Source organism: Glycine soja, chromosome 1, assembly GCF_004193775.1.
Source record: "Glycine soja cultivar W05 chromosome 1, ASM419377v2, whole genome shotgun sequence".
Classification (NCBI taxonomy): Eukaryota; Viridiplantae; Streptophyta; class Magnoliopsida; order Fabales; family Fabaceae; genus Glycine; species Glycine soja.
Window position 1 is genome coordinate 8,859,998 of NC_041002.1, and position 13,312 is coordinate 8,873,309.

Sequence of the window (13,312 nt, forward strand, 5' to 3'; positions counted from 1 at the left end):
GTTAATATTTCTTATTCATTTTTTTGTTATTATTATTATTATTATTATATTGTATTAAACTTTCCATATGTTATTTTATATTGATTATTGTATGTGAATTTTTGGTGGGTTGATGATTTATTTCAGTATTGGAAGCTAATGGTCCGGAAAATCCAAGGAATTTGTTTCAGGAATACGAGTGAATAGAGCCAAGTCAAGAACGTGTTGTACCAGAACATAACGGGTATATAATTTAATTCTACCTCTTGAATTCAATTGGGTATGTCTAATTTTCAGGTGGCTATGGAATTTTAGGCAAGATGGGCTCATAAAGCTCTTTGGCATGCTTCCTTGTGGCACATGCATGAGGTATGCTTCCAATTCTTCAATTTTTCATTTTTTATGCCACTGTTGATGTTTTTAGCAATATCTTTGTTATTTATTTCAAACATGCTATTATATTAATCTATAATATTACCAGCTTAAGTGAGAGAATTGTTTAAAATGATAGCCTGGCAAATTGAGAGAATTTTTTAAAATCTATAGTATTAATCTAGCGTGGCAAATTAATCTATAATATTACTAGCTTATTAAGTTATTCTAGCGTGGCAAATTAATCTATAGTATTTATTTTACACTCTCCAGACCCACTAGCTTTAGTCTAGCCATATCCACACAATTAAATCACGTTGACATTATATAGAATTTTTTTTTTTTTTAGTTTTCTCTGATTTTTTTTAATCTTTTCAAACAATTTAAAACTAAAAAAATCTAAAATATGATTAAAATTAAAAGAGATTTTGAATAACTCTTCAAAAAAGTCAGTTTTTTATAAAACTATTTATCACTATATTATAATAAACACACATGGCTTATTATTTTACTAATAATATAAAGTATTTTGACTTATTTTTTATATTTAATTAAAATATTTAAAATAAACGAAAAATTCAAGACATTAATTCAGTGTTGTTAATATAACCATACCTTTATTGAATAACTTTCAAATAAAATCTTATCTTGCTTTGAGCTTGTGGTAGGATCTGGTAGGTACCTCTTTGATGATTTATGACCCAAATATGTTGCCGAGGTGAATGGAAATCCAATTAGAAGCTCTTAATTTGGATGATGAAGCCTTATGATCAAAAGAGGTATACATATATAGCAATGAAGACATAGAAGATGAATCTTAACTTTTGTTTTAGCTGAGTCATCTGTTCGTCCTTATAATGGTTATTGTGTGGTTGAAGAAAAGTTTTCTACTTGCTTTTATAAGAAAAAATTGTGTTTGTAAAAGGGTCCTCGTCAAAATTAATTAGAACAGGTTTACATTATTTAAGTAAATTAGTTTTTATTTTTCTATTTTCTTAAAGCTTTTACCTCTTTATTATGAAGCATGCTTAACAAAAAAAAAATTGCTAAAACAATTATATTTTTTATTTTTTTTTAAAAAAAATAAATACATTCTAAGTCGGTTGTCTCAAAATCGCCTTTGAATAATAATTTTAATTTAATTTATTTTTTTTAAAAAAAAGAAATACATTCTAAGACGGTTCTCTGAAGAATCGTCTTAGATTATCTAACTTCTAAGACGGTTTTCTAAACACCGTCTTAGAATCATTATTTTATTTTATTTTTTTTAAAAAAATTATATTCTAAGACGGTTCTCGATAAATCGTCTTAAAAAACCTTTACATTTTAAGATAGTTCTTGAAAAAAATAATCGTATTAAAATGTGTAATTTTTTTAAGACGGTTTCTTAAGAACTGTCGTAAAAAATTTTAACTTTTTACGACATTGACAACAAAGACGGTTTAAAATGGTCGTATAAAGTACTTTAGAACCGATGCAAAATGATCTTTTTGTAGTAGTGATTATAAAATTGATTTTATGAAATTGATTTTAGTTAAAATTAATTTTAAAATAATGTAATTTATGTTTAGATGTTTTATTATAAAATTAAGTTAAGAATAAAATTTAGTAAAAAAATTTAAATTTAATGTAAAAATTACTAAAATTTACTTTAATGTAAAATTATTTTTAAACTCAGAATTAATTCTAAATTCTTTTTCAATATAAAATTAAACATTTTAAAAAAATCAATTGTAAACTCGTAATTAATTCCAAATATAAAACAATACACGTACTAATTTGCCCTTGTCTAGTTTGTCTTTTTGCAAATCGATTCCTACACTACACAGTGCAGGGTAGATAGGACGTAACAACAATAATTGTACTTGAGGCGAATTCTAGCGTGCACCCGTACAATGATTCATGAGTGCGAAAACAATTTTTTAGCATGGATGTTATTTATAATATGAATGAAAGATAGAAGTTATATTACATAGTTATCTGGTGATTGAACAGAGAGGAGAGAGAGGAAGAAATCATACTTTCTAATCACATTAACAACTATCATTTATTAATAAAAAAATAAATGAAAAATGTCAACAAACTTCACATTCGAAATATTTCGTACCAAATATATAAATGAGACAATAACTCTTAATTTATAGTTGATTTTATAAAATTAAGTTAATGTGTATTTTGATGAATGTTTGTTGAATTAATTCAAGATCAATGTAATTTAATAAAATTGATTTTAAATAAATGTGATTTTAGGATAGCATGCCTGATTTTTGTTTGGATACATAAATTAGAAAATTGATTTTCACAATTAATGATGCTTGGAAAGAAACTCTCAAAATTGATTTTGAGTGTATAATTATTAAAATGGGTATTTATTGTTTATAGATGTCTTTTGTATTTTGATTTATTATATTGATATTGATATATAGATTATTAATTTAAAAATAAATAGCTAAATTTGCAACAAGATTTGTTTATGATAAAATTAATAATTAAAATGAATAGTATAGTAGCTTGTGAAATAATAAAAAAATAATTCATAATGCATCATAACTTTGATCTATAACAACAATACTAATATGTTAAAGACTTTTATTAAGAAATTAACATTGAACTAGAAAATAGTATTAAATAATGAAAAGCTTTTAAAAAAAAGTAAATATTGGTGGATCGTGGGCATATTATGGAGGCAGATGGGCCAATTAAGCTTGATTTTTTCTTTACCTTGTTAATTGGTTAGGAATGGAGATAATGCTGAAGAAGCTACCCCATTCATCTCATCTTCTAAGCAACGAAGGAAATCAAGGGCAGGACAACAACGGCAACAGGCAACAGAGAAGTAACCAAGTAGCTTCTCCCAAAATCAATTTTTACTCAATTAATTGGAAAATAGTTAGTTAAAATATAAGTATCAGATAAAATCTCATGTTGAATAAGAATCTAAACATTATATAATAAGGGTAATAAAATTCATAAACATAAATCTTATTATTTTTTTATTAAAGTATAATATCATATTTACTTATATAATGTGGTGAAGGTCTATTGGTATAAATTTTTTCAGTATTTATCCTCAGTTGCACAAGAGTGAAAGGCAAAAATGAGATCTAGCTAACAATCAAATCTAAAATTTGATTCTCCATGATGCTAAAGCAATTCCAACTAGCTTCTCCCAAAATCAATTTTTACTTGGTAAATGACGTCCATCATGGTCTTATAGTTTTTTCACATTTCACCTATCATGAAACACGTTCAGAAGGTGCGGACGCACAGTAGCTTCTCCCAAAATCAATTTTTACTCTATTAACCGGAAAAGAGTGAAGGGAAAAAAATGAAAAATCTAACAATCAAATCCGAAAATTGATTCTCATGATGCATATGCAACTCTATATGATGCCTGAGTTTGATTTGGTATTAAGAATTGATTCTGAGTTTAGAATTGATTTTAAATATATTATTATATATTTAATTTTAAGTTAGAGAAAAATTAAAAACTGATTTCGAATCTAAAATTGATTTTAAGTTAAAATAACTTTAAATAATTTTTATAATTGGATTCAAAATTTTATATTGTATTTTATTCCTAACGTAACTTTATAATAAATATTTAAATATAAATCACATCATTTCAAAATTAATTTTAACTAAAATCAATTTTATTTAAAATTAATTTTATCAATTTTAAACCAAAGAGTAGTTTCTCCAAAATTAATTTTTACTGGGCGAATCAAGTCTAACATGATAAGTCAAACATCGTGATCTTACAATTTTTTCACGTTTCACCACTCATGGTCCACGTTCAGAAGTTGCGGACGTACAATCAAAGATGCTCTTAGACTCAAGTTCAAATTGTTTTCATTTTTTGTGATTAGCTCCATTGCAGTCTGCAGGTTGTAATGTATCCCACTTTTGTCTTCTGATGCTGAGTGACAGCTATGGACTTTCGTTTTTTTATAGTCATTTATTTGTCTTGTCATATATTATAGATTAAATTAGTATTTTGATCATTAATTTATTATTTAGATTTGATTTAATCTTTAGAATACCAAAATATTAATTTAACCATTATTATATATATTTAGTAAAAAAAAGATTCCATGCAAGACCGTATAGAACAAGACAAAGTGAGAAGTGTTGGCAATTTTGTTGAGACCAACTGCATGTGTCATTGTGTGGTGATAAATTTATCAAGCGCGTATATTAATGCAGATATCTATTGGAGCAGGTGGACAAATTTACGGGAGTGGGATATTTTAAAAATATATATTAAAGGAATGAATAAATTTTGAAAATATTATAGGTTATGAATATATTTTAAAACACAATTTTAGAATGATAATTTTTTTTAAGAAAAGCACTGAAGTCATTCTTTTATCACGACTTTCAGAATTTTATATTTAAAAAAAATTATGACTTTTTAAAGTTATGTTTTAAAATATGATTTTTTTATGTGAAGTCCTGTTTTAAAACACAACTTATCCATAACACATCATATTTTTAAAATTTATCCATTCATGTAATTTTTTTTAAAAAATTACCCCACTCCTATCAATTTGTCAGCAAGTGCTTAGCAAACACTTGTGAAGCTATACATACATATGTATAAGTTGTATGTATGCAAAAATATTATTTGAGACTATTATAGAAAAGAGGTTAAATTACTTTTTTATCTCTTAATTATTTATTAAGTTCAACTTGATTTCTTCATTATTAAAATATTAAACTAAGTTACTTATTTTTTAAAAAAATATATTAAATTTAGGGGGTGTATTGGATTAGGATTTTTAACATATTATTTTAGCATAAAAAAGTCTCGTGAATTTTAAAGATTATGTAGAAATATTATGACTTATCAGATTTATTTACAAGACTTTTTATGATAGTTTGGATTTTAATAGATTTATATCATAAGAATTTAAGGGATTTAAAAGGAATTTATAAATTTATAAGATTCGAAAGGATTCTGTGAATTTTTTAAAACACAATCAAATTACAAGAATTAGTAAACAAAATAATAAGAAATAATGAGGTTTGGATAAAAAAAAAGTAAAACCAATATAATTTTTTTAATCTTTTAATAGCTATATTGATTTTAATTTTATGTCCTATATTAATCTTTTTTGCAATAGAATCTTCTCATTCTCACTTTTGAATTCTAATAGATTTAAAATTATACATTAATTTTTAATTTTTTTAATTACTATAATTATTTCATGATAAATCTAATGACATGTTTAGATGAGATGTAATAATAAGAATATACTAGAAGGGAGTAGTGAGGATGGAAAATTGACTGAGTTATGTAAATGATGAAATTAAGGATGACAATCACAAAAACATTGTGTTGAGCAGGTGATGGACATAGTCAATGTACAAAAAGCATGATTAGTCTTAGCACATAAGACAAACATTCATTTAATTTAAAAAATAAAGGAAATAGTGTAGAGGAGAGAAGTATATTTGATATTTTTATTTTAAAAGAATAGAGAATTATATACGACACATGCATCTTGAAGAATATTAAAGAGAAGAGGATATGTGTGATGAGAAGAAAGAAAGTCTAATAACTAATAAAAAAAAAAAAAAAAAGTTTAACAAAATCTCAAGAGTTTAAGTGAGATTGTTTGGTAGATGTTTTATACTAAAAAATCTAATGAAATCCATCGAAATCTTTCTTAAAAATAATCCATCAATATTTAGAAAATATATATGACATAGGCATATTGAAAAATAGTAAAGAGAAGAAGATATAAAAATATGTGTGATGAGAAAAAAGAAAATCTAGTAACTAATAAAAAAAGAAAAAAAAATCTAGCAAAATCTCAAAGAGTTTGAGTGAGATTGTTTAATAGATATTTTATACTAAAAAATCTAATGAAATCCATTGAAATATTTCTTTAAAAATAATCTATCAATATTTGTATATTTTTGAATACCAAAAAAACTTTTTATAAGTTATAAAAAAAATCTTAATTGAATCCCATCAAATTTTGTTTTCTTCCTTAAAGGATCTTAAAAATGTTAATTGAATATCAAAATACTTATTTATAATATTTAAAAATCCTAAATAAATACTACAAGACTTTTTTATAAAAAAAAATCTTTTAAAATCTTTTCAAATCCTAATATAATTCACCCCTTAGTTACTTCTGCTAGTTCTATTTAAATCATAAGCGAGAGAATCCTAAGTGATTATTGACATGTTGTTAATGATCATTTGCCGCGTAGGTACAATGTTAAATCTCTAATCACCATATGATAGAAGGGATCAAATTGAACTTATTCTTAGAAATAAGAGATGTAATTTTTTAACTGTTAATTAGAAATAGATATGTTTAATGTCTTAAAAACAAATTAAAAAAAAAAACAACCTTTTAGTCAAGATCAGCAAAAAGTTATTATAAGAAAATATAAAAGTATTGATGTATAATATTGTTCTGAGCTCCACCTTGAATGTTCACATCCACAATAAACTAGTTAAGAAACTAGTTAAAGAGAACTAGATTCTTTCTAATAGGTATTGTGCTTGTTTAAACACAAACGGAGGGTGAGAAATAAAAAAAATACTATATTTGTTGAATGAGATTGAAACATATATATTTTTTTTATGTGTCAAAGATTGAAACATATATTTCAAATTAATCTCAACAACATTTTATATTCAAAAAACATGTATAACAGTACCAAATGTAGTAACCAAAATAAGCATTTACAAGTTACGTTCATACACAAGAACCGTTTGTAGAATCCTCCGCATATGGGATATCTTATTGCATGGTGAGCTTGACAGGTCTCCCAAAGTGGGAAAGCTATAATAACCGTTAGGATGTGTGTTGCTTTGAATCGTGCGGTTTTTTTTTTTTTTTTTTTTTTCAGGCTACCGGTTTAGAAAGTATTACAAATGGAATTTTATGAAAACAATTTAATGGTGATTTTATGAAAAGTTTGAAGTGTTCACTTCCCAGTGGACCTATGACTCTGACTAAGCAAAGACAGTGAAGAGACAGCTGTTGGGACAGAGCCGATACTGGTTTGAATTAGAAGTATAATAACATCTCGTAAGATGGAAGGTTTCTCAGGATCTTTTTGATTTTTTTTTTATATATTTCATTTTGAAATCTCATATAATTTTTAGTAAGTTTTATATGAATCTTACTTTTAAAATATTTTATTCAAATATTTATTAAATTAAATATAATTAATTAACTAATTAAATTTAATTAATAAACATGTAATGAAAAAATTTATAAATATTAAGAAATAGAAAAATGAACATAAATTTAATTTTTATTTGTGACTAAATGTTAAACAAATAAAAAAATACATAAATTTGATAATAAAAAAATGCAACATATTAATGTCAAAGAAAAATTAAATTTTATTATTGTTGTGATTGTAATATTCATAAGGAGGAGCACTACGAGATATTTCAACATTTGAAATGTCATTGTCTATGTGATCATAATCAACATCAACATTACTACTCAATGCATCTCATTTGTCTTTGACAATCATATTATGCAATATAATGCATATTAATATTATATCCTTCATTGTATCCATCTTCCAGACATGAGGTGGACTACATATAATTGTGAATCAAGATTTGAGCACAACAAATGTTTTTTCCACATCCTTTCTTGTTGCATCTTGACATTTTGAAAATAATTTTCTTCTTAGACCTTGTGGCATTAGTATGGTCTTCACAAATGTGGTCCAATCAGGATAAATACTATATGCAAGATAGTACCCCATATTATATGAAGTTTTATTAATTGTAAATTGTATTGAAGGAGCTTGACCTTACAAAACATCATCAAACACAGGCGATTGATTTAATACATTGATGTCATTGTTTGAACCTGTAACTCCAAAATATGCATGTCAAATCCACAAGTCTTGTTAAGCAACGACTTCAAGTATTATTGGGGGTTTGTGATGATCACCTCTATGATATTGGCCTTGCCATGCAACTAGACAATTTTTCTAGTCTCAATGCATTTAATCAATAGAACCTAACATACCTAGAAAACCTCTTGCATCTCCAATTTGTAGTAGGCAATTGATGTCATTGTTGTTGAGCCTTCTCAAGTACTCTTGTCCAAATATCTCATTGACACCCCCTTACAAATTTTTGAAAGCATTGTTGCAGTGCATTCGTAAATTCTAATGTACTCATCCACACAATTGGTAGGTGATCCATATGTCAGTATACAAATAGCTACAGTGCACTTTTGCAATGGCAAGAGACCCATTCTACCCACAACATTAGGTTTCATTTAGAAATACTCATTGTGATTACTAAGAGCGTTGACAATTCGAATGAACAATTGTCGTCACATTCGAAACCTTCATTGGAATTGAGTCTCTGTGTATACCAAATTTTCTAAGAAGTAGTCAGTCATCAATCGTAGATGTCCATCTTCACGATTACGATGAATAACTCTTCTAGGTCTTCTGCCTTGACTGTTGTTTCCTCCTTGTTGTTGCATCGCACATAAGTAGCTCATGATTTGTTCATAACTATCATCGTCAAGTGTTTCATAAAAAAATTGTTTCCAAACTCTGTCGAAGTCATTATTTGGATCCATTCTATGAATGATTGATTGCATAAACAAGTGAAAGAAGAATAAGATTGTTTGAAGAAGACGTACAAGAATGAATGAGAATTGAACAATTAAATAGCAAATTATACAATGCCTATTTTTTTAATGACTACTTATGCAACGAATAGTTTTATAACAATCAAGTTTCACACAAAAAAATCAATAAATTAAAAGAGGGTTACAAATTAAAAAAAGACAAATCAAACATGATTCCTAAAAATACAAATTAAAAAATGGTTACAAAAAATTAATACTACATACCTAATTTATGCCTAATTATTTTACAAAAAGCTTTATGGTCTTTGAGTTGCCTTTTAGACATTGTAGAAGTGTCCTTCATTAGAATGTCATAGTACTCATTTTCCAATTCTTTCTCCCTTAGGACTGCTAGTCTGGCATTGAGAACATTTCTTTCCCTCATTGCTTCCTCCACACCAGTCAAGTCCACATGATTGGTAGATGTTCTTATTCTTTTCCCCTTTCTCTTCCTTTTGGCTGCTTTTTGTCCCATTGGATGTAAAATTTGAGGTAGTGTGTCAGCTTTAGAATCTTCTACCAGTGTTTCTGGATTAAATGACGATGAATATGCCCCAAATGCGGAAATCTTTGTCCTTTTAAAGCAATTTTCAGTAAGCTGATCTAACCATTTCGGTTGATCTTTCAGAAGTCGCCAAGCATGTTCCAAACCAAAATCACTACCTTCACCTTCCTTCCAAATGGCATATGCATGAAGCATGACATTGTTATCTGTGCAACCACTTTTCTTCAATGATACCACTTGTTTGTAATGACCCTTGAACTTTTGCATGCCCTAATTAATTTTTTGCCATCATGATTTCAGTTGATTCACTGCTCTTTCCTGTAGTTCACCTTGAATTTTGTTATAATTTTTTGTGACTCTTAACCAAAATGCTTCTTTTGGTTGACCAACACCAACAATCAGATCGGTTAAGATGTTGAGCCATGAACTAATGAGATGTGTATCTTCTTCAATTGCAAATATGAGTCGAGACTTCCTTTTTGTAGAAGATCCTCTTATTTCGTCAATGGCGATATCTTCTAGCCCAATTTGGGTAGAAAATTATGGAAATTGTGAACCAACTTCATCAATTGAAAACATGGTAAGATTGTTTGGTGGGGTTGAATGAAATGTTTGAGAACTTTGAGAATTTACAGAGGAAGGGGTTTGAGTGTTTGACATAAAATAATTTGGTGGTGGTGGTAAAAAAGGAGTGGGAAAAAAAAGGAGGACGATTTTGTGAATTTTGGGTCGAAGGAGGCATATGGTAATTTTGCAAACTATAAGCTTGCCAATCATATTGATTTGAATCCATTTAGCAAAAATAAAATTTAACTAAGATTGAGATTGGAAAATTGAGATTGACAAATGAAGAATGAGTATAAAAATTGTATGTAGAAATTATGTGTGTACTAAAGCAATTTATAGAATGTTATTACCTAACATTGTGTGTGTAACAGCTGAACAAGTCTACAAATTTTATTGTTTAACGGTAAAATTTTGTAGCCAACGTTCACTGTACACACTTACGATTTTGACAAGTAACGTTCTTTTTTACTACCCTCATTGAGAGTCTCTTCCTCTCTCTTTCTCTCTCTTTAGATTATCTCACCCACCCACCCCTTCATTTTTCCCACTTTTCTTCTTCTCTCGTGACCCACCCCCTCATCTTCCTCACTCTTCTTTTTTCCTCTCTCTCCTTAGTGCCCCTTCTTCCCCACTTCTTATTCTTCTCTTCTTCTTCCCCTTTCCCCTCCTTTGTGTGTTTCTTCTTCTCCCATTCCCTTCCTTCGTGCGACCCCCCAGCTTCCCACCTTCCCTTCCTTCGCGTAACCCCCCGACTTCCCCCCTTCCCCTCCTCCGCGCGCCCTTTCTTCTTCCTCCCTTCCTTTTCTTCTCTGGTATGTATTATTTTTTAAAAAGATTTGTTTCATGGATTTTTTTTTGGTTTTTTGTTGTTCTTTTTCATCTCATTTCTTTGTGCATTCCAACTTTTTTTTTTCATTTTCCTCCCTGCATTTTACTGTTACCAAATGAACAATAATTTTTTTTTAAAAAACTATGTGAATCTACAAAGTTCTTTCCCAAGAATTGGATCTCCAACATGGAAATCTTGAGGAATGCTTTATTGCTGGATATGGGGAAAATCAAATTTTCAGCTTAAGATCTATCCCTAAGATTCATCATTAAAGATGTTGTAAGAGATTGTTTGGTTGAGATTAAATAGGGAGGAAAAAGAAGAAATTTTTAAATTTTTGTTTGGATGTTGCACTTTTATCTTTTTATTTTAATTTAAATTTTTTTTCTCTTTTATTATTTTTTCTTCTTTTCAATCAAACAATTCTTAAATGATTCAAGTTATTCGTGAACTATTCGAGATTCACTCGTTAAATGTTCGATCAAGTTTGTTTGTTTACTTAATTAAACAAACTAAAACTTGATATTGAACTCAATTATTTCAGTGAGTTAAACCTAACTTTTACAAACTCGACATTAATAACTTGTGAACAACTTGGTTATATATATATATATATATATATATATATATATATATATATATATATATATATATATATATATAATATTAATTAATTAAAATTAAATATACTCCACAATATCATATCACATATTTATCACATTTTTTTATTTATAAACTAGTATTTAGTATTAAAATGTTTTATTAAATACTAAATTAATAACATTAAAAATAATGTAATATAATTTTTCACAAATTAAAAATGATTTTAATTGCTATATATGGTTAGTGTAAACATTTTAAATTGTTAACTAATAACAATACATTAATTTGTGACTTTTAAGGTAGTTGGGATAAGATTCATTTTTTTTAAAGATGTGACATTTTGTAATTGGTTGATTGTTAACCAATCGGCAAGTGCACCAATTCGCACAAGTAGTATTTAAACGGTAAGACCGAGTATTGTATCCACAGGGAATTTGTTTCACTTAGATGATGTATATTCAGTATGTAAACATTTTTAACTTTGGAAATGAAATGAAAGGTTCATTAATGGTGTAATTTTTTGTAATATACTATGCTACTTAAACAATGACGAAATAAACTCAAAGCTGTAAAAATGCGATAAATATCAAGATAAAAACGTCGGGGAGTCTTCTACTGAACTTTCTCTTGCCGCATTAAAAGATTTTTCTCTATTTAACGTTATTCTAGCGCTCTTGCACCACCTATTTACCCAGACCATGATTCCTCACAAGAATGAGCCTAACTCTCTTAGTTTTTGTTCTTGATTCCTCAACAAACTCGTTCTAAAAGGGTTTCAATACACGCACAGTACAAAATATACTAGATTTCTGCATTCTATTCCTAGATACACATACCTCTAGCTGCTCTATCAAGTTTTAAGGTTTTCAAGCATTTTCCAACACTCAAAAACCTAACTAAACATACAAATGGATGATCAAGCCACAAACGTGTAAAATAAATGCAGATAGAAGCAAAGAACACCAGAAAATAACATTAAATAGATAGTTAGAAGTTTACATTAAGAGTGCTCAGTAGAATAACTCCCCAACAATGAAGTTCCTAGCCCTCCATTAACAAGGAGAGCTTAATACAAAAAGTAAAATGAATGTTTTTGTGAAAGAAAATGGTAAAGGATGAAGAAGAATGTCTTCTCTCCAGCCTCTCTGCCTTCTGATCTCTATTTTCACGTAGTATCTGCTTGGTCTTGCTTGGTGTCTCTTCATTTTCCACCAACTCAGTGTTTTAAAGGCTTTTGGACTTTCCAGCATATGAAGGCGCGCTCAGCGAGCATGTCTCGCTGAGCGAGAGTAAGTGAAAATTCGCTAAGTGAGCTTGTGTGCGCTAAGCGCGAGTAGAAACAACGTCCTCGCTGGGCGGGCTGGCTGCATGCTAAGCGCGCTACTCTCTGACTTATCATCTTCTAGGGTTTTACATCCGCTAAGTGAGCTGGTTGCCTCGCTAAGCGAATGAGGCTCGCTCAGCTAATCTGCCTTGCTAAACGAGTTCATCAGCAGCATTTCACACCTTCTCTTCTTTAGCCTACAAACTGAGTTAAATTCAACATTAGTTCACAAAAATGAAATTTCTACTTTATAAATTCATACAAGAACGAAATTATTTACAATTTCCACAAAAGAACCGTAAATTAGAGACACATTGCTATTTTCTTAATTATTTTTAATGCACTAAAAGCTCATGAATAACATTAACATTGATAATGTAAAAAATATTTACAAGTCAATGTATATCAATTAAATCCTTAAAAGATAATATAAGTCAAGCTGAAGTTTTATTTTTTTTAAAAAGGAAATCAAGTTTAAACTTTTAATTAAACTC

At 28.2% G+C, this 13,312-nt stretch overlaps 1 protein-coding gene across 1 annotated transcript; it reads right to left on the reverse strand.

Moving 5' to 3' along the window:
* Positions 1-9,207: 9,207 nt before the first annotated feature.
* Positions 9,208-9,762, reverse strand: LOC114390863 (glutathione S-transferase T2-like). Its single transcript, XM_028352119.1, has one exon. The coding sequence runs from the start codon at positions 9,760-9,762 to the stop codon at positions 9,208-9,210; it is 555 nt and encodes a 184-aa protein (XP_028207920.1).
* Positions 9,763-13,312: the final 3,550 nt, after the last annotated feature.